Source organism: Dermatophagoides farinae, chromosome 6 (assembly GCF_024713945.1).
Source record: "Dermatophagoides farinae isolate YC_2012a chromosome 6, ASM2471394v1, whole genome shotgun sequence".
Taxonomy (NCBI): domain Eukaryota; kingdom Metazoa; phylum Arthropoda; class Arachnida; order Sarcoptiformes; family Pyroglyphidae; genus Dermatophagoides; species Dermatophagoides farinae.
This window is the reverse complement of record NC_134682.1, coordinates 363294-383446: the sequence shown is the minus strand read 5'-3', so window position 1 is coordinate 383446 and position 20153 is coordinate 363294. Positions and strand designations below refer to the sequence as shown.

At 29.8% G+C, this 20153-nt stretch overlaps 2 protein-coding genes across 7 annotated transcripts in view; one reads left to right on the top strand and one right to left on the bottom strand.

Moving 5' to 3' along the window:
- Positions 1-4888, top strand: part of mri (BTB/POZ domain-containing protein mrityu) — a 44594-nt gene extending 39706 nt beyond the window's left edge. Inside the window, exons 2-7 of the mRNA XM_075732144.1 lie at positions 2666-3134; positions 3645-3765; positions 3838-3935; positions 4007-4106; positions 4160-4270; positions 4347-4888. Coding sequence (XP_075588259.1) covers positions 2787-3134; positions 3645-3765; positions 3838-3935; positions 4007-4106; positions 4160-4270; positions 4347-4792 — 1224 coding nt within the window. The 5' untranslated portion in view covers positions 2666-2786 and the 3' untranslated portion in view covers positions 4793-4888. The remainder of the gene's footprint in view (positions 1-2665; positions 3135-3644; positions 3766-3837; positions 3936-4006; positions 4107-4159; positions 4271-4346) is intronic.
- A 217-nt stretch (positions 4889-5105) lies between these two features.
- sd (TEA domain transcription factor 1 homolog scalloped) overlaps positions 5106-20153 on the bottom strand; it is a 36319-nt gene continuing 21271 nt past the window's right edge. For all 6 annotated transcript variants that reach the window (XM_075732134.1, XM_075732138.1, XM_075732139.1 and 3 more), the window contains 5 exons: positions 8181-8308; positions 7980-8105; positions 7404-7916; positions 7180-7332; positions 5106-7123 (listed from right to left, as the gene is read on the bottom strand). In XM_075732134.1, coding sequence (XP_075588249.1) covers positions 7013-7123; positions 7180-7332; positions 7404-7916; positions 7980-8105; positions 8181-8308 — 1031 coding nt within the window. In that variant the 3' untranslated portion in view covers positions 5106-7012. The remainder of the gene's footprint in view (positions 7124-7179; positions 7333-7403; positions 7917-7979; positions 8106-8180; positions 8309-20153) is intronic.

The following is a 20153-nucleotide window of genomic DNA, read 5'->3' as shown; positions in this document are numbered from 1 at the left end:
GTAGTATCTGCTGTACAGATGTTGCCATTTTCATTATTAATACCACCACCACCACCACTATTATTATTATCAATGCCATGATCATCATTATCCTTATTATTATTATTATTATTTTCATTTTGATAGAGAATCACATCATTAAATTGTTGTTGTTGTTGTTGTTGCTGTTGTTCATACAACAATTTCATTGTTTTTTTATCCACTTCTTGCAGCAATCGATTATTATTATTACTATTATTGTTTCCATCGTTATTATTATTGTTATCATTGTAATAATAACCATTCAAAGGATTTGGTTTCATTGCCATTAATTTGTTTTTATATGTTGTTGTTATGGCACGATTCTCTGTATCTATTGCTGTTGGTGGTGGTGGTGGTGTTTGAGATGATCTAGTCAATGATGTGATTCGATCATTGCTAGTAGTGGCCGAAGATAATGATGCTGGTGATGATGATGATGAATTTTGTTGTAATCTTGGCCAATGATTGTATGAAGAATTTGAAGTAGAAATGTTAAGAAAATCATTATTATTTTGTAATTTCCAAGAATGATGGCCAGAATTTTTTATTTGTCTTTGTTGTTTAGGCTGCTGCTGATGTTCTCGTCTTGTTGTTGTATGATGCCTTTGGCTATTTTGATGATGATGAGGATCATCATCAATCGATAGTTGTTGTATTTGTTGTTGTTGTTGACAAAGACGACTAACTTCAAATTCATATTGTTTCAATATTTCAATCAATGTCATTTGATATGAATCTTTCACGGTGACAACTTGTTCATTTGAAAGTTTATTTGTTTTCAGAAATTTTGCCGTCTCTTCCATTAATTGTCGATGTATTGAATCAATTTTTCGTATCATTGAATTATCCAGGCCGCCATACATATCAATCAATGCTTCAGTAGGACGATCCAATTTAAAATGACATAATGCACGATAAAACAATAAATCGGATTTAAAATATTGATATAATTCTGTTCGATTATCGATTTCATCATTTATAGCTTGTAATGCAATTGTTTTGCGTCCATCGCGTAAAAATTCATTCACAATTGACAATAGAAATGTTTTTCGATTCTGTACATTTGTTATTGTCATCATTTGTTTATGTACACGAGACAATAATGTATCGCATTTTATATCGGACAGTTTTGATAATAAACAAATATCATTACATTCTAAAATGTAATAGCCATCTTCTTTGCAATCACCGCTGCTGCCACCAATTGGTCTACCACCATTTGCCATTCGATTATCAGTATGGTGGTGATTTGTTGTTGTCGTTGTTGTTGTTGCTCCACCATTTTCATTATTTTCATTGTCATTCATCATTTCAAATTCACATCCATTTTCAAACCATTTGGCAATTGTTTGTAAATTTAAATTTACCAATTCCATATTCAATTTTGCTCTTTTTTTTAACTAAAAACAAAACACAAAATAAACAAAAAATAAATAGAAACAAAATTCAGGTCATTTAGCATTCATGCATACAAACGAATTTTATACATGGGCTTGAAAACCATTATTCAATTGTTGAAGAAAAAAAAATTCCAATTATTGATTGATTTTCATACATTGAATATAATCGGATTTTGGTGGCCAAATTCGTGAACTTTGCTTCGAATGATTTCAATAACAAACCGAATTGCTAATTTGTTATGGGGTTACACAGGCCACATTGAATTCTATAATATGCAAATTATTCACCCTTAAAAGTAATTCAATATCCACAAAGATGTTGCTCTGTATTAAGTTGATTAATTGTTATATACTACTTTGGCATATACACGGAAAACACATGAGACTCGGATATCCGTATATATTGTGGAATGTCTGTATATACCAATTGTCTGCATTTTTTTCGTTTTTTTTTTTTTTGTTGCTTATGATAAAATACAAAGTTTTTTTTATCCATTTCAAATTCTATATATTTTTTATTTCTATATTTAAATTTCACATCAAACCACGACCATACATATATATCATTACACACAGCTTGCAAAATGAATGATGATGATAGAGAGAGAATGAGTGGAGAAAAACTTTAAATAATCATATGATATGATAGTGATATGAAAAATAAATAAACTTTCGATCATCATTTATATATGTATGTTGTGTATACAGCGTACGAAAATTTAATTAATTTTTATTGTTTTTATTATTAATTAGTCTAGCCATTTTAATATTTTGAAGAGCGAGGCAAAAAAAAAACATTGATATTGAGAGTCTCGACAAAAAATAAAATGGATGATGTGACTGTAATAATGGGGCGTATGAATTTTTTTTTTTTTTTTTTTTTTTTTTGAATACATCCTCAACCTCTGTTCTTGTGTTCCTGATTAGTGATTCAGTGGAAGCTTCAAAGCTCATTTTTCAGTTATTATTCATATAATAATAAGCCATCTGTAATGGATGCTCTCTATCTATTCTGGAATTTTATGAGAAAAAAACCACTTTACTTGATCATCATCATCATCATCATAGATATTCAGATGAATAATCTAAAAGTTTTGGGCAAGAACTCCACCTTTTTTTGCCTATGATCTATCTATATAACGATGATGATGATGATGATGATAATAAAATTAATAATGGAGAAAAATTTAAATAATAATCAGCTAATTTGCATGTTCTATTTTTTCTTTTCTGTTTTATTTTAGAATTTTTTTTTTTGTTCATCTTTTGTCAAGAAAACTATCCATTCCGAACTTTTTTTCGGTTGCGTAAATTCAACAATAGAATAATTTAACATTTTTTTCCCAAAATTCTGCATACACGAATATGAGTTCTACATCGAAAAATAAATCATCGAGTGGTGGTGGTGGTGGTGGTGGACATTCAAGTGATGTAATGTCAGGATCATCGTCACCGCATCTTGTTCATGGCCATCATCATCATCCACATCATCATCATCATGGTAATTCTTCTTCATCATCATCTAATACGGTGGAAACCATACAATTATTGGTGGACAATACCACATTTGTGGTAAATCCAGAAATATTTTCATCAAAAAAAGATACAATGCTTTATCGGATGTTTTTTTCATCACCAAGTATTGCTAAACCGAATGAAAAAGGACAATATGTAATTGAAGGCTTTTCAGCCACTGTATTTGGTGCCATTTTGGTAAGTTTCACATTGAATTTTGAACCAACTTTTCCTCAACACCCTATCCTATTCAATTCTATTTATCCCACATCTTTTCATATCCATCCATCTGAAAAGTCAAACAACAACAACAACAACAATCACTTGACAATTTGATGTATTAGTTTTTCATAGGTCTTTAGAACTTTCAACTTTTCATTTTCTATAGGCTTTGACACGCGCGTGTAGTAGTACCCATACATCTTGTTGTTCATTATCGATTAATGTGACATATATATACACATCCTTACTTAACCGCTTACACATCTCTACTCAACTCATGTACACACAGAAACATTACTATACGCATTTACAATATATAAAATAAAATAATCCAGTTCTAGGAATTTTTTCCCACTGTATAGCCATTCTATGAGAATTAAATTAGTGATGGCAATTTTTTTTTTATTTTGAATCACAACATTCACAATAATGTTTTGAATACTAATAAATTTTTTTCTATTATCTCTTGTTTGATGTTTGAATTAGGATTTTTTCAAAAATGGCATCATCAAATGTCCACCAAGCGTCAGCGTTTCTGAATTGCATGAAGCTTGTGACTATTTTCTTATTCCATTCGATGCCTCAACTATCAAATGTCATAATTTGCGTAAGTTAATTACGGATAAAAATCAACAAAATTGAAAATCACAATAACATTGTCTATTTTTTCTAATCAAAGGTGGATTATTGCATGAAATAAGCAATGAAGGTGCTAAAGAACAATTTGAAAATTTTCTTTATGAAAAAATTCTACCTGAAATGGTCAATGCAGCTAAAGTAAGTTGAAAAATTGGATTTTTTTTTACTAATAGCATCATTTTATTTGAAATTCTTATTAATTATACCAGCGTGGTGATCGAGAATGTCATATAGTGATTTTATTGGACGATGATAACGTTGATTGGGATGAAGAATATCCACCACAAACTGGTGAAGAATATTCGCAAAGTATGTCCATGTGTTGATTCTCTTGATAATATTTAACGATGATTTTGTTTCAGTTATTTACTCAACTTCTATGTATCGTTTCTTTAAATACATCGAAAATCGAGATGTTTCCAAACAAGTTTTGAAAGACAGAGGATTAAAGAAGATCCGTCTTGGTATTGAAGGTTTGCAAAAATTCTCCAAAAAAAGAAAATTGGCAATCATTTCACAAATTAATCTGCTTTTCTCTCACATATAAAGGATTTCCAACACATAAAGAAAAAATCCGTAGACGTACTGGTGATCGACGTCCTGAAGTTATTTACAACTATATTCAACGTCCATTCATACGTATGTCATGGGAAATGGAAGAAGCTAAATCTCGTCACGTTGATTTTCAATGTGTTCGTTCGAAATCAATTACGAATCTTTCTCTGGATGGTGATGAACCGAATTTAGATTCTGAAACAGTGGCCCGTGTTGATCTTGGTTCATCGAATGTTACCACTAATGTTGAAACAATCTATGTGGATCGTTCAACCAATGGAAATGGCAGCAGTAGCAGCAGTAGCAGCAGCAACAACAATGCAAATAATGATAATAGTAACAATAATCATATCACCACTAATGCTACAAACAGTGGACCGAACAAGAACACTAACAATAACACAAATGTTACTGTAAAAGAAAATGATTCCAGTGATTGATTGATTTTGATAATTTATCATCATAATGATAATGATGTTTAACATTAATTAATTAATTAATTAATAATTAAAGCTATTGATAATTGAAAAAGAAAATTTTGTTTTTTTACTCGTAAAACATGCTACATGTAAAGTTTAAGTTTGAATTTTTTAAAAATATAAATAAATCTGCAGTAGTAGTGCTGCCATCGTTTGGCTCATAAAGAAGGTAAATGATTTTCAAAAGATGAAATTTTCTTTTCTGTTGTTAATTTCCACACAGATAATAAATACCATCTGCAAATCTATAAATAGTTTAAACTTGACATAATAATTTAATTAAATTAGTAAATAATCATTTCATTATTATTATTATTATTATTTGCATGAATTATTTATAAAAATATCGATTGTGTACAGGTAAAAATACAAAATACAAATAAGTATTCATTCAATTTACAGTTGTATGTGTGTGTATGATGGTTGGTGAATTTTGTTGTTGTTGTTTTTTTTATATAAAAGTGTCAAGTATGATGATGACATTCAAATAAAGTTTTTTTTTCAATTTCACTAATTTTCTCCGAGACAAACACGTTTTTTTTAGTTCAAAATTCAGGTGATTTCATTTTTTTTTTGTTGTATATGATTGAGATCAAAATGAATGACTGGGTCGTTGACATTTATGTGATTCGATAATGATGATAGCTCGTTTTGTTGGATGATTTTTTTTGTTTCTTTTCTTGTTGTTGTTTCTAATGGAGTTTTATTTTATTGATTCGATAAATTTTGTCGTGATTGATTGAATATGCAATAACAATAAAGATGATTTCTATATCAGCAAATCTTTTAGAAGATGAATAAGAAGATAATTAATTGCTGTGGAAAAAATTCATTGTGCTCGGGACAAATTGGTTGGAAAATTTAAAAACAAATTTTCTGGTTATTTGAATCTATCTGTTTGTTGTCTGTGTGTGTGTGTGTGTGTGTATGTGCAACAAAAATAAAATAAAATGTGCATAAATATTACATGAAAAATAATAGGTTTGTTGGATATATAATGAGTGTGGGTGGGTGTGTATTCGTTGCGAAAAAAAAAAAAAAACCTTTAATGCCAAATCAAACTTGTTTGATTTTTTTTTTGTTTTTAGTTTTCTCTTGTTATTTCGCTAAGCAAACAATCATTCCAAATGGCACTGTGTGTGTGTGTGTGTGTGTTGAGATCGTTCTTAAGAATCGGATTCTGGGTAAGGGGAGGAAAACACAAGAAGAAACGGGCAAAAAATATATAAATCTGATTGTAAAATGGAAATATATGGTAAATGTGGTATGTTCAATGTATCAATTACGCGAATTCAACAATCGAATGCGTGTTATGAGATAATCGGTGATGAATAAAGTCATGTCCATTGTATTGAGGGAAAAAAGAAGAAAAGTAAACAAAAAAAAAAATTTAAAATTGTGTTTCATGTGAATATGTGTTAGTGCTAAAAATATCTAATAGGTATCCAGTGACAAAGATTCTAATCTTTCGACGAGCAAAATGAAAAAAAAAGAAGAAAAGAAACAAAAAAAACAACAAAATAAACATGAAAGGGAAAGAATAGTTTTTTTTCGTCTAAATGATTGAAAAATCTAATCTGATTTTTTGCGTATTTGATGTCTGTTTATTTTTTTTCTATAACTTAAGCCAAGTGGGTAGTTTAGGCACAATATCAAGTTTACAGTAAACATAGAGAATTTGGTCGGCCTTTTTTGCTTTTTTGGTTTGAAAATGTTTGAATCAGCATGCACACACACAAGAATACAACAGAATTATATGAATTTTTTTCTCTGGAAGAGAGAAAAAAAACGGAAATGCCTGGGTAAATCTGACTGATCTCTAAATCAGATTGTGTATGTGGATGTATCTAATTGATGAATGAATTGAGGCACTTGATCACCATCATAATGACCGAAAGGACTTTATATAATTTTTTTTTGTGTGTGTGTGTGTGTATGCAAGAAATTAAAGAAATGAGATATTAAGAATTGAGCTTTTACGGATACAAGAGTAGAGTAGTTTATATGATGATGATATAAATAGAACAAAGAAAAAAAAATTTGTTGGTATTTAACAAAATATAACAGAAAAAAATTCGTATATTCAAAGCCTGTTGGCGTGTGTAGGTAGATTGAAATGTCTGTGTGTTTCGGTTTTTTCTTTGTTTGTTAGAGATTATCAACCAGGTATTTTATTTAGCTTTATTCTTTTGTCAAACGATATATATGATGTTGAGTTCCAGCCGTTTCTGATACTTCAAATACGTATGCGATACAAAGTAATGTTTCTTGTGTATCGGCATTAGTAATGACCTAAATTCAAACAAACAAACAAATCAATCATTTGAATGAAATTTCATCACACTCACCTGTAGAATTGTGAAATTTTCCAACACTGAATTCATCATATATTTTTCTGGTAAATGTTTAAGTTTATGAATGAAATTTATCATATATTCACACATTTGAGATCGATTGATACGATAAACATAACGACCATTTTCATATCTAGCATATTCTTTCTATAAAAATTGAAAACAAATGTCATTAAAATATATGAATTATGGTTCAATGAATTTTTTTTTCTTTTTACCTCAACTTTTTCAACAACTTGTTTGCCAAATGAACAAACTTTGGTTGAACATGCTATAGTCATATTGTCATTACTTTCATATTGACTGGTTACACCATAGAAAGCTCCTGAATCATCCGGTAATGATGTACTTAGATCAGCCCAGAATTTGACCAAAAAGAAAGCACTCTGTGGTCCTTTATCGAACAATTCTTTTAGGCCTTTCTTTTCGGGAAATTTATCATATATTTGCCGTATATCGACCGATTCAAGCATCGGATCACTGAATGATGTTGGTGTTTGTCCAATATGTACAAACAAATGTTTATCTGTATCGTGTTCCTGATATTCCATAAAAGCAGAAAATTCTACTAAACGAAATTTTTGCGTTGCTATTGATCTTCCTTCAAAAAATGGTCCAAAACCATTGGTTAAACTTGGACTTGTACCATTGGCACCTGGAAAATAATGAGCACCGGATGATGGCATACATAAATTTTTTAAATCATTATGATGCATTCCTGGTGGCCAAAACTATAATTGAAATGAAAATCAGAATCAATGAACATGGATTAATCATATTCAACATCAACATACCGATGGATAGGGAGCAGTCACCTGTGGTGCTAGATCAGCTATTGTTGGATGAATCCTATTTATAGCTGTTGGTTTTGGCGTTGCAATTGTTAATGGTGATTGTATGCCGGATTTATCTTTAAGATCCTTTAAATGTGGAAATAAAATTTAAAAAAAAAACAATTATTCTCGATACATCAAAGAATCATCAAGAAGACATACTTTGCTTTTTGACTGTATTTCACGTTGTTTTCTTCTCGCTAATACTTGTATATGACTAGAGACCTGCTTACGAGTTCTCGTTTTTCCGGTACGTAATTTTATATAACGGGCAATCAATTCATTTCGACCTAGAAAAAATATTGATGTTGGGGAAAAAAATAAAAAACAAAAAACAAAAATTATACACATGATTGTCACTATTTTCACAGTCGTTTTTCTTATTCACTATCGCTCAATTAACTGGTTCATCATCATCATCATCATCATCATCAAACAAAAATACATTACATGCACACATATACAAACAAACGTTTTCATACGCTTTCATTGAAACCGTTCAACATATTCAACACACAAACAAAACAACTTTAGAGAAAAATAAGGAAATAAGAATGAATCGCCTTCAATTGCTATCGTGGTAAAAACGAATTAAAAGACAAAAAAAAAGTAAACATTCTTTTCATTGTTGAATTGAATTGAAAATGAAGGTATAAAATGAAATGAGAATTGCACGATTACAATGATCTGAATTGAATAAAATGATCATAAAACACACACAAAAATGTGTGGTGTTATCTCTTCTTGGATACCACTTGGTGGCCATTATTACGTAACTATTTCGTCATCATTCATGTAAGATGAACTAAACTAAATAGATAATTTTTTTTTCGCTCTGGTTACCCAATTCTATCATCATCATTATCAAAGAATGATCTGTATTCCGGGTAACAACAACAACAACAAAAAAAATTGACCATACAAAAAACAACCAAATGAACTGAAATTATGATGAATTGTCTAAGATATTCTAAAAATAATAAAAACAAACAAACACAGAAAAATGTTTGGTAATATAATGAAGCTATTAGAAAAAAATGAGAGAAAAACGTCACTATTTTTTTTCATTAGAATCGTCAATGTAGATATAAAAAGACCCAAGAGACGAAAAGAAAAATAAAATGATATTTAGTGGAAATAGAAAGATTCTATTCTATATCCAAAATCCATTTAAATTAATTCTTTCCGTTTATATCTGATGATAATGTTTACAGTGTGTGTGTGTGTGTATCTAAATAGCAAATAAATTACCATGAATTTCAATAATTTATTGAAAAACGTTTCTTTTTGTATAGTGCAAGAAAAAAAAAGAAAGATCAAGATCTTTAGTGTTATTTGTGTGTAAATAGATGAGTAATAAATGTTTCATGAGTGTTATACTAATACACACATACGTTTTTTTTCTTTTTTTTGATGAGCCCTTGGATCATCGTTCGTTGGCTGGCTAACATCAAAAATGATGCCAACAGACACAAGACAGATGGGTTTTATTCATTTAAATCGGGTTTCAATCTTCTTTCAATTGATGTGTTTGTGAGTGAAAACTATCAATTTTGAAAAAAAATGTCGGTGTTTGTGTGTATGAATATGAACTTCAGGGCCAAATAATTGACGTGATGATAAAAAGTTGAACAAAATTTAACACAATAACGGCATATGATGGGTGAAAAATTTTTCATTACAAAACTCGTCATAATTTTTTTTTTGATACGTGCATTATCCAGTGAAAAAAAATCCACAAAGAATGAAAGGAAATTGCAATTTTAGTAATACAAAATGGTACGAATAAAAGAAGTGCTTAATATTTTATTCTCATTTTTTCAATGGATTGTTGTTGATAAAATCGACACTAAAGAATTTCTTTTATTGGATTCAACAGAATAAACGATCCAGGACAATATTACAAACAAACACACACACACACACACATGTCATATGCATTTCATTTCATCATTTTCACACAGAAAATAGAATTCTGTCAGTAAAAGTTATTGATTTGAATCGATGATGATGGTAATAATATGGAAGAGAAACGATCGAGAATTGCCATTTTTTTCATCAATATGAACCCTATCACAACACCACCTTTTTATATATATCTTTTTGACATCTTTCCACATATTTTTTCCATTGAATCAATTTTAAACATTTAATCAAATTCAAAACAGAATTGAAAACATCCCAAAGAATAAAGGGAATGAATTGCATGGAAAGAAAGAAAAAATTCAATATTCAGTCAAAAATGACTGACGAACAAAAAAAAAACAATCGAAAAGCAAAGCCATTTTCACAATAAAATGCAAACACATTTAGAATTTCATCAAAAATTTTTTTTCTGAAAACAATTTCATCTTTGAATTTGGATTCTCTACTGGTGTGTGTGTGTGTGTGCGTGTTTGTTCAGTGATATGAGAATATTCTGCAAACGTTAAACATTTTTTTTTGGTAATAACAATATTATCCAAAATAATAAATCGGGTTGCTATTATTACCTCTCTCTCTCTCTCTCTCTCTCTCTCTCTCTCTCTCTCTCTCTCTCTCTCTCTCTCTCTCTCTCTCTCTCTCGATAATAAAAAGGTTTTTTTCGCTTCAAATTCATCGGCCAAGAATCCAAGAATAGAAGATTCTTGAATTTTCTATATTCTCAGAATAGGATAATATAATAATCATCATTATCATGCTCAATAATGAGATCGGCTCGTTCAATTCTTTTTGCACCATATATGCTCTTTTTACGATATATTATGAATCCATTTATTATTTGATTTTGACTTTCTCTCTCTCTCTCTCTTTGATTCTTTAACAGAATCGTTGTTCGTATGGTCGTTGTCATTATTATTAGATACCAGTAGAAAATATAATCGCATTTTTTGAAATGTATACAAGAATCGTATAAAAATCAATTCAAAAATTTTTTCCCGTTGTTGTTCATTCGAATAAGAATCGAACAAATTAAGCTGCTCCTCATTTATTTTTTTTTTGACCCTTCACAATTATTTAGAATTGTTGAGAATGAGAATCCCATTTACAAGAATTATGGTGCTGACAAAATTTTTTGTTGGAGACATTTATTTATTAAGCCAGAAACAAAACAAAATTATTATCAATAATCATCGATGGTTATTATCGTGTTCCAGATTCTTGAGAGTCAAAAAACAAAAAACAACAACAACAACGATTCCATGATGATGATGATGATGATTATGATGACAAGAATAGTTTTACACACACACACACACACAAATAATCATTGTGACCAATTGACTTTGTCTTAATTTCTATTTTTTTTTCTTTCTCGTTCATGGGTGTACACGAAGGGAAAATATAAATGAATACCATTTCCAGGGTTAATAAAAAATCGATATTAACAACAATATTGTGAATTGGAAAATGAATGAAATAAATAAATGATCGAAATGAAAATGAAAATGAATGAGCAATTTTGTTTCTATTGTTGTTGTTGTTGTTGTTTGTTGTTGAACAACAAATCGATTGAATTCATTATTTCAATGCTTATTGCTTCAATTTTTTTATTTATTTCAATGACAAATGTTGCCGCCAGTGCCGCTGATGACAAGACATTGACAAATCTTTTGAAAATTTGTATGGCTGTTGTGTTTGTGGACAACAAGACAAAAACAAAAATTTCAAACATCAGCAATCACTGTTTTTTTTGAGATTGTAGCACATGGGGGTCCTATAAATGATTATAGTGATGAGAAAAACAAAACAAAAAAGACTGGGAAAAAAACATTCAACTTTGAGATGAAAGATTTCTTCTCGACTTTTGTCATGTTCTGTTGTTGTTGTTGTTGAAACCGAAAAAAAATCGATCAATTGGTCGATCATCATTCTATGGATGTGTTTTTTTTCGCGCGCGCAAAAAAAAACAAACTTTATTTTTTTTCATAGTCATCATCATCTTAGAAAAGGAATTTTGGAAAAGAATTTCAGAAACAAAAACAGAGGAAAAACAATGATTGCCTCTATAAACAGATTCGAACGAGAGAGAGAGAAAAATAGGAAATGAAATGATTCTGAAAAAAAATTCATGCTATAGTGTGCTAACATGTTTCACAAGAAATAGTATCAAATTCCAAGAAGAATAAATGACATGATTCATTGGAAAATTTCTCTCTCACTTTCATTGTATCAAATTTATAACTTTCTGAAGAATTTCTTCGTGAATGATACAACAATGGTAAGACTATAGAAGAATTTAATGCCACCACAACACACAGACACAGACAAACACTCGACAATTGGGTAAATATCTGAATTCAGTTCAAATTTTTCAATGACAATCGATTACAATGAAATTATCTGGAGAGAAAAAAAAACTTTGCAATAACCAAACACTACACACACACACGTGCACTATATTAAGTCAAATTAATAAATAGAAGATAGCTATTTCCCAAATTTTCTTCCGTTATAGTGGATTGTCGTTGTCATCGTCATCGTCGTTGTCGTCGATGAATAATGAATTTGATGAATGATAAATTTAATTAAAAAAAAAACCTAAGCTTTCTTCGTATCCATGTTGTCGTGTGTTTTATGTGCAATGTAGGTGTATGTTTGAAGATTAATTTCTTCGTTGTTTTAATAACATTCTGACTATTTCTTTTTTTTCAATTTCATGGCAATTCTTTTCACAGTCATTCTTTTTCCACTTTACCCGAATGTATGAATTGATAAAATTTTTTTTTTCTTCATTTCATTTCATTTTTTTCTGCTTGTTTAATATTTCGAAATCATTTACTTTTGGCAAAATAAATGAAACACATGATGGCGAAATAAAAATTCCCAGTTAAAACAATTGAAAACGAATTCATAGGAAAACTTTTTTTTTTAATTGTATTTCTATTGATTGACAAATATATAACAGCAATGATGATGATCTGGGTGCAATAGTGAAAATGTACCAAAGAAAAAAAAATTTGGTAAACTTAAAACTTGATAAGTTTCACAATACAATGAAAAAAAAATATGGATATGAATGAAAATGAAACAAACCATACGCATACAAACACACACACACACACACACATAGTCATTCAGTCAGTTAGTACGACGCAATAGCAGTAAATGAAAATTTTTTACGATAAAAAGAATTCATGGAATTTTCATTTAAAACCCAAAATACACGCCACATGATGATGAGTTCCATTTCATTTTCAACATACATGCACAACGCAAGCCTCATTGAATGAGAATTGGCTGAGGAAATCGAGAATACGAAACGATTGAATGAATGAATGAATGAATGACAGCAACAATAACAACAAAAGAGACTAAACAAAAGTACAAAGTTTGGTGCAGATATACTCAGAATCTCTCTCTCTCTCTCTCACAATCAAATCACTCAAATTATATCATAAATTTGATGAGTGGGAGGAGGTGAAAAACTTAAAATCAGAATTTAAAAAAAAACAACTATGTAGAAACAAGAAAAAAAAATTCTGTTCGATCTTTCATCATTTCTTTTTCTTTGCAAGCAATTTGGAAACCAAGATTGGAGACAGAAAAAAAAGCGAAACAAATATACAATCGTGTTCTGGTGAACGAACCACAAGAGATAGCGGAATATATGGGGGTTAGATAAACAGAATTTATTTAGGTGCGTGTAGAGACAATTAAAAAATGAAAATATTTGTATCTTTCTCTCACTCACTCATTCAATGAATAAATGTTGGAAGATATTGAGCTTTAACACGAACACAACAAAGTTTTTTATGATGACGATGATTATTATTGTTATTGTCATTTTTTTTTCTCTTATTTTATTAGATAATAATAATGTTTTTATTTCTATTTTTTCGGGTTTCCATCATCATCATAGAGAAATGAAATTGAGTAGCTGGAGGGGGGCGAAGAGCGGCCAAAAGATATCGTTTTTAAACACGCATATACTAAAGTTCACATATTAAAGAATATATATCAACCAAAACCAGAGAGATAGATAGAAGAGGAATTCTAATTCATTGGTATGATAGAACAAGAAAAAAAACGTCAATCGACTAAGAAAAAATTGTTCCATTGAACGATCATGAAGTGAACCTGGAGAAATTTTTTTCCAGCCAAAAATCAAACAATATCAAGCAGAGAAGCAAAGAATTTATTTCAAGGAGAATTGGAGAATTCTTTATTTTCTTATATCAAATTCGTCGTCATCAAAATATGAGATATTTACATAATGGTAATAATAATAAAAAAAATGAGAAAAAAAAAGATTGTCATTCTGTCGGTGAAATCCAAAAAAATACAATTCTGTTCTGGCGTATTGTCGTCGAAATATTAACTTTTGTTTTTTTTTTCTGTTTTGTTGGTTTGATTTAATTTCTTTCCATCCATTCATTGAATTCTTCATTCAGAATATAGAATATTTTTCATTTTACTTTGTTCAATATTCAGTTTAGTTGTATTGTATTGTTTTTGTTGAAAAACAAAAACAAAAAAGGGAAAGAAATGGAATGAAAAAAAAAGTTTTCCCGAAAAAAAACACCGATCCAAGTGTTTGTGTTGTTGTTGTCATCATGTTTGTAGTGAATGCAACAAACCATGTTTTATTTTGGGCTGACAACAACAACAACAACATTTACAGCAAAAAAAAGCATCCAACAAAAAAAGATGGATTGAATTGAATGTTAAAAATCAAGAAAAAGAAGAACGAACGAAAAATATTTTCCGCTCAATGACGACACTGATGATGATGATGGATGATGATGGACCGCGAGCAAAAAAGAATAAAAATGACAAAATTCATTTTGGTTTATATGTCTAGTCCACCACCACCACCACCACCACCATCATCATCATCATCATACTTGTACAGATAAATTTTGGTGGATCGTCATGAAAAAAAAGTTTCTCTCTCTCTCTCTTGTTTTCCAAAAAATCCTGAAACTTGCCAACCAAACGTACATATACCGTCGTCGTATAGATAGCCAGATATTTCGTTAAAACCATTTTCAAATCAACAACAACAACAACAACACCAATAGGGACATATACAATAAAGTTTTTTTTTGTTCGTTCCAAGTCAGGAGATGTTGGATGGTTGGTAGGATGGGGAAATCAAGTCAAATTTATTGAAAAAAAACGACAATAGCCTTGTAGATGATGATGATGATGATGGATGGACAATGTCCATGTCTTTGTCGATTTTTCAAATACATGGACGATGATTCTTCTAAATGACGATGAAAAAAAATTTTTTTTTTTTGGCCAACCAAGAAAAAAAGAATAAGAAATGAACAAGTGAGTAGTAGAGAAAAAAAACATTTATTCATTCATTGCCGTACATACAATGTCGATTCAATTTGCCGGAATCATCATCAATCTCGAAAAAAAGGCCTGGTCTAAAACGAAAAACGAGAGAGAGAGGGAGAGAAAGACCGACCACTGGACGAAAATGAATCGAACCAAAACATGAACCACCAGAATATAGGAGAGACAAAAAAGAACAAAAGAATTGTCGTTTATACCGTTATATGGCAAAAGCAAAAAGAAGTACGTATGTGTTTCCCATAGTAACATTGGAATGCTTGGAATGCGGCTCTTCTCTTTTCATCATCATTTCGTTGTTGTTTTGGCTTTTTTTTCTTTTGGGTTGTTTGTTGTCTCCACTTGCTTGCCTGCCTGCCTGCCATCATCATCAACACTGTTGTCGTTGCCGATTCATTTTATGGAACAAGAGAAGAATCCAAGAATCGAGATAGATGAATGGCGTCTAGAATCTATGTAATATCTGTAAAGTGTGTGTGTGTGTAGCGAGAACATTCACATTCAAACTCTTGATTTCACTTTTTTTTCCATTGAATTCTGGTTCGGTGCTCTAATAAAATAATTTCTTCATTCATTTATTTGTTGTCTCTCTCTCTTTTTATCTATTTCAATATGGATTTATGTCGCAAACTTTTTCTCTATCCAATTCTGGTTCTATATGTCATAAAAAAAACGATGAGGACAATTATTATTAATAACGCACAAACACACACACACACACAAAAAAATGGATGAATGAATGAATCGAAGATTCATTTGACTTTTTTTTCTGTTCCTAGCTGCTGCTGCTGTTGTTGGTTATTATTGTCATCATATCTATGCTGTTGCTGTATTCATCTATTTTCACTCATGTGTATATATTTAGACAATTGCAAATATATATAAAAAAAAGTTAAATTAGATAGGTGATTGGTGTTCAAGTTGATTGCAATTTGAAATAATACCCGTGTGGTTGTATAATTTTAATATTTTCACATAATGAGAAAACCCATCCACTATCTAAATGTCTATCTGTCATGTTCACGAACACACACACACATACACATGATATACACACGTTTATTAACGTCATCGATCCAAATATATTAGAATGCAAAAAAAAAAGATGAGAGAGAGAGAATAATGGTTTTTCTATTAATAAATAACCTTTGATTCATAAAACACACACACACACAAATGTTGCAACAATTATCTATTACAAACATATGGTGTTTCATCAAATTCATTAGAGAAAACAACAACAACAACAACAAAAACAATTACGATTCTTCAATGATGATAAGAATGGAAAAATTCTGAATAGATATTCATCTCTTTTCCTTTGTTGATTTTCGAAATTTGTTTTTTTTTCACCGCCAACAGCACAATAATTTTGTGAAAAACATAAATAAATAAAAAAACAAAAATTTAATCATCATATTATTTTTGAAAAACAAAAAAAAAACAAAATATTTATGTGGAAAATCAAGAAAAAAATACTCGACAATCGATTATATAATTTGAAATGAAATCCAAAAATAGCAAGAATTTTCTTTTTTTAGTTTTTTTTTCATGAAAAACTTTTTCATCATTGTATTGACAACATGGAAAAAAAATGAAAACAAAATGTTTTTCCCTTTTATAATCATCATTAACATTATCGCCACTACACAACTGCCAGTACACATGTACATGTTATCGAACCAGAGAACAACTAAAAAAAAAAATAACAACGAAATTCTAGGATTTGGATTTCGTTCTGGGTATTTCCATATAGTCATTATTATTATCATCATTATTATTGTGGTCAATGATCATCAACACAATCAACATTGTAAGCGCGTTACGTAGAGTGTGTGTGTGTGTGTAACCACCATTTCACTACGCATAGGACTAACGGCAATGAGCGATCAATTGTGTAATAATTTCATTTTTATATGATGATGATGATGATTAATAAATTTATAAAACAGAAATTGGAAAATTTCTTTTTTCATCATCATCATCATCATCGTTGTCTTTGAATAAAAATTGCATTTCATTATAAATTTGAAATTTGTGCAAAAAAAAGTGAAATTGTCAAATGTCATCACACACACACAGAGACAATGGCAAAAGAGAGAAACCCGATTTTATCGATCAATCCGATAAATAAATCAATAATTTATATACGGAAAAGTGGTAATTAATGAGCAAAAGAAAAAAATTGTTACACCAATACAAACAAACGAAAAACAAAAGACAAATTCAAAGTTTCACTATTATACACTGTTTATGAATGGATTTAAAGCTTTTGTTTTTTTTTGGTTGTTTGGATTCATAAATCAAATCAGATAAAGTGTGTGCGTGCCGATTAATAGTAACAGCAATGACTATATGGAGATTATTGTGTATATCGGGTTGACTAAAATAATTTTTTTCCCGCAAAAATAAAAAAAAGGGTGAAAAGCTCAGAACAACAACAAGCGGGTAGAAAGAAAAAAACATCAGTTTATTGCGTAAAATAGAATCATCCTGTATGTGTGTGTGTTTGTGTGAGAAAAGTCCTGGAACGGATCCTGTTTTTTTCTGGATATATTTTTATATAATAAACGAATATTCTATGAATGAATGGTGAAGAAAAAAAAGTTATTTTGCTATTGTTAAATTGTGCGAAAGAGAACAAATTTATCCATATAAGTGTGTGTGTGTATGCGTGTATTTGAGTGTGTGAGTGGTGCCCATGAAAATGAGAAAAAGCTTAACAAAATACAAGAATAAGAATCGATGAAAGAAAAAAAAACAGAAAATTTGCCTAAATCATCATCATCATCATCGTAGCAAATTTGAGAAAAAAATGATGTTTTTCTTCACTAAGAAAAACTCTTTATTGTTGAAATCCAAAAGCAACGAGAAACGAACCGACCAGCAGCAGCAAGTATGGAATAAATCGGTTCGAAAAATCGAATCGAGATGCAAAAAAAAATGATCATAGCAATAAATAATAACCGAGTAAAAGAAGAATGTAAATTGTGCAACCAGATATTACGATGGAACAATTTTTTTTACAACATGCCACTAAACAGTGAATGTTATAGAATCAAAAACCTATGGATGATGATTCCAACCATCATGATCATCATCCATAGGTTCGAATGATTCAGTTGAAATATACCCATACACAAAAAAAAGTTGGTGGATTTTCATTTTCAATTTCTAACGAAAAAAAAAATTTTTCCACATTTTTTTTCGAGAATTTGTTCCGAATGTTTTTTTTCTCATTTTTATTCCTCCTCTTTATAATATTCTGCACATTAAAATGAATATATTCTATTCAAAAGCAAAAAAAAAATTATGAATAAGAATAATCATAATGTTGATTCCATTTAACAATTTCCGCCATTTTTTATTTCTTACTCTCTCTCTCTTTCTATCTCGTTCTCGTGTGTAAAATTTCAATTAAGAATTTTTTTTTCTCATATGAATGAAAATCTAATATTCACATGGCATGATCATTATAATACAGAAAAATGGAATTGTTAAAATTGTTGTTGTCGTTATTATTATTATTATTATTGAAAATGATGTTTCATTATCATCATCAACAACAACAATAAGGAATTCACATACAGAATTCAAATGCATTTCATTTTCTCTTTTCATTTGCATCCAGAAAATAAAAAATAACTTTTTCATCAAGTTTTGATATAGAAAAAGAATGAAAAAAAACACGCGCCATTGAAATTCATAAGAATGCCCCGAAGTGAAGAATGATATCCAAAGCGAGAGAGAGAGAGAGATGGAGAAACTTTGTTGTCATATAAACATCATTTTTTTTAATTAATTTCATATTATCATCATCGTCATTCATTTCAGATTATGAAATGTTTTTCCTATTTTCACAATCGTTACATAATGACAATATGATTTCTGTATGGCAAACAGAAAAGAAAAATTTTTTCACTTACAAATCAATTTAATTTACACACGTATCGGTGTGTGTGTATGTGTGTTTAGTAGCATCAATGAATATTCGAGGAAAACAACTACAACATTTTTGTTTCCTCACAAATGGAACAATCAAAAAAAAAAAAAAACGTAAACGCGTGTATATGACACATTCGCTTGTTCATTGTACCTTATGATGTAATTATATATGATGAAGATGGTGATAAGACGATGATGAATTCAATGATTGTAACATGTGTATTCGTGTATTTTTTTTCAATTGAAAATAGGAAATAAATTAACAACAAACAAAACAAAGAAAAATGAGCTTTATTTCGGTGCATAACAGGAATGTTATTATGCTAAAAAAAAGGAAAATTAATATTAAAAAAAACCGGAATATCTGATGATTATAGCACAAAGAGAATCAGATTCTTTCATTTTCATCAGTTCATTCTTCAAACTATTGTTTGTTGTTGTATTTGAGTTTGGAATTCTTCATTTTCACTCATTTTACATCATTCCATATATATTAAATAATCACCATTATCAATGGCAATATACAATAATGATGATAATTTCATTTGATTTGGCTAGAATAAGACTAGATTCTGTTTGTGTGCATGCGCAGGATTGTTTCTTGTTTTTTTTTCCTTACAATGCCAGCCACCGATAAAGACGATGATGACAATTTCATAGTGAAACTTTTTTTTCTGGAACATTTCATCATCATGAATGAATGAATAAAGAGAACACAGTTATTATGTTGTTCCCTGAAGAATGAATGATTGCAACAGCGGAAAATTTCTTGTTCCAAGAAATGTTGAAATGAATGATATCCCGAAAAAAATGCCAAATGTGTTTATGTATGTGATGATCATGATGACAGAAGCGTTCCAAATTAATTGAAGTTGCCGTTGTTTTCGTTTTCGTTTTTCTTTT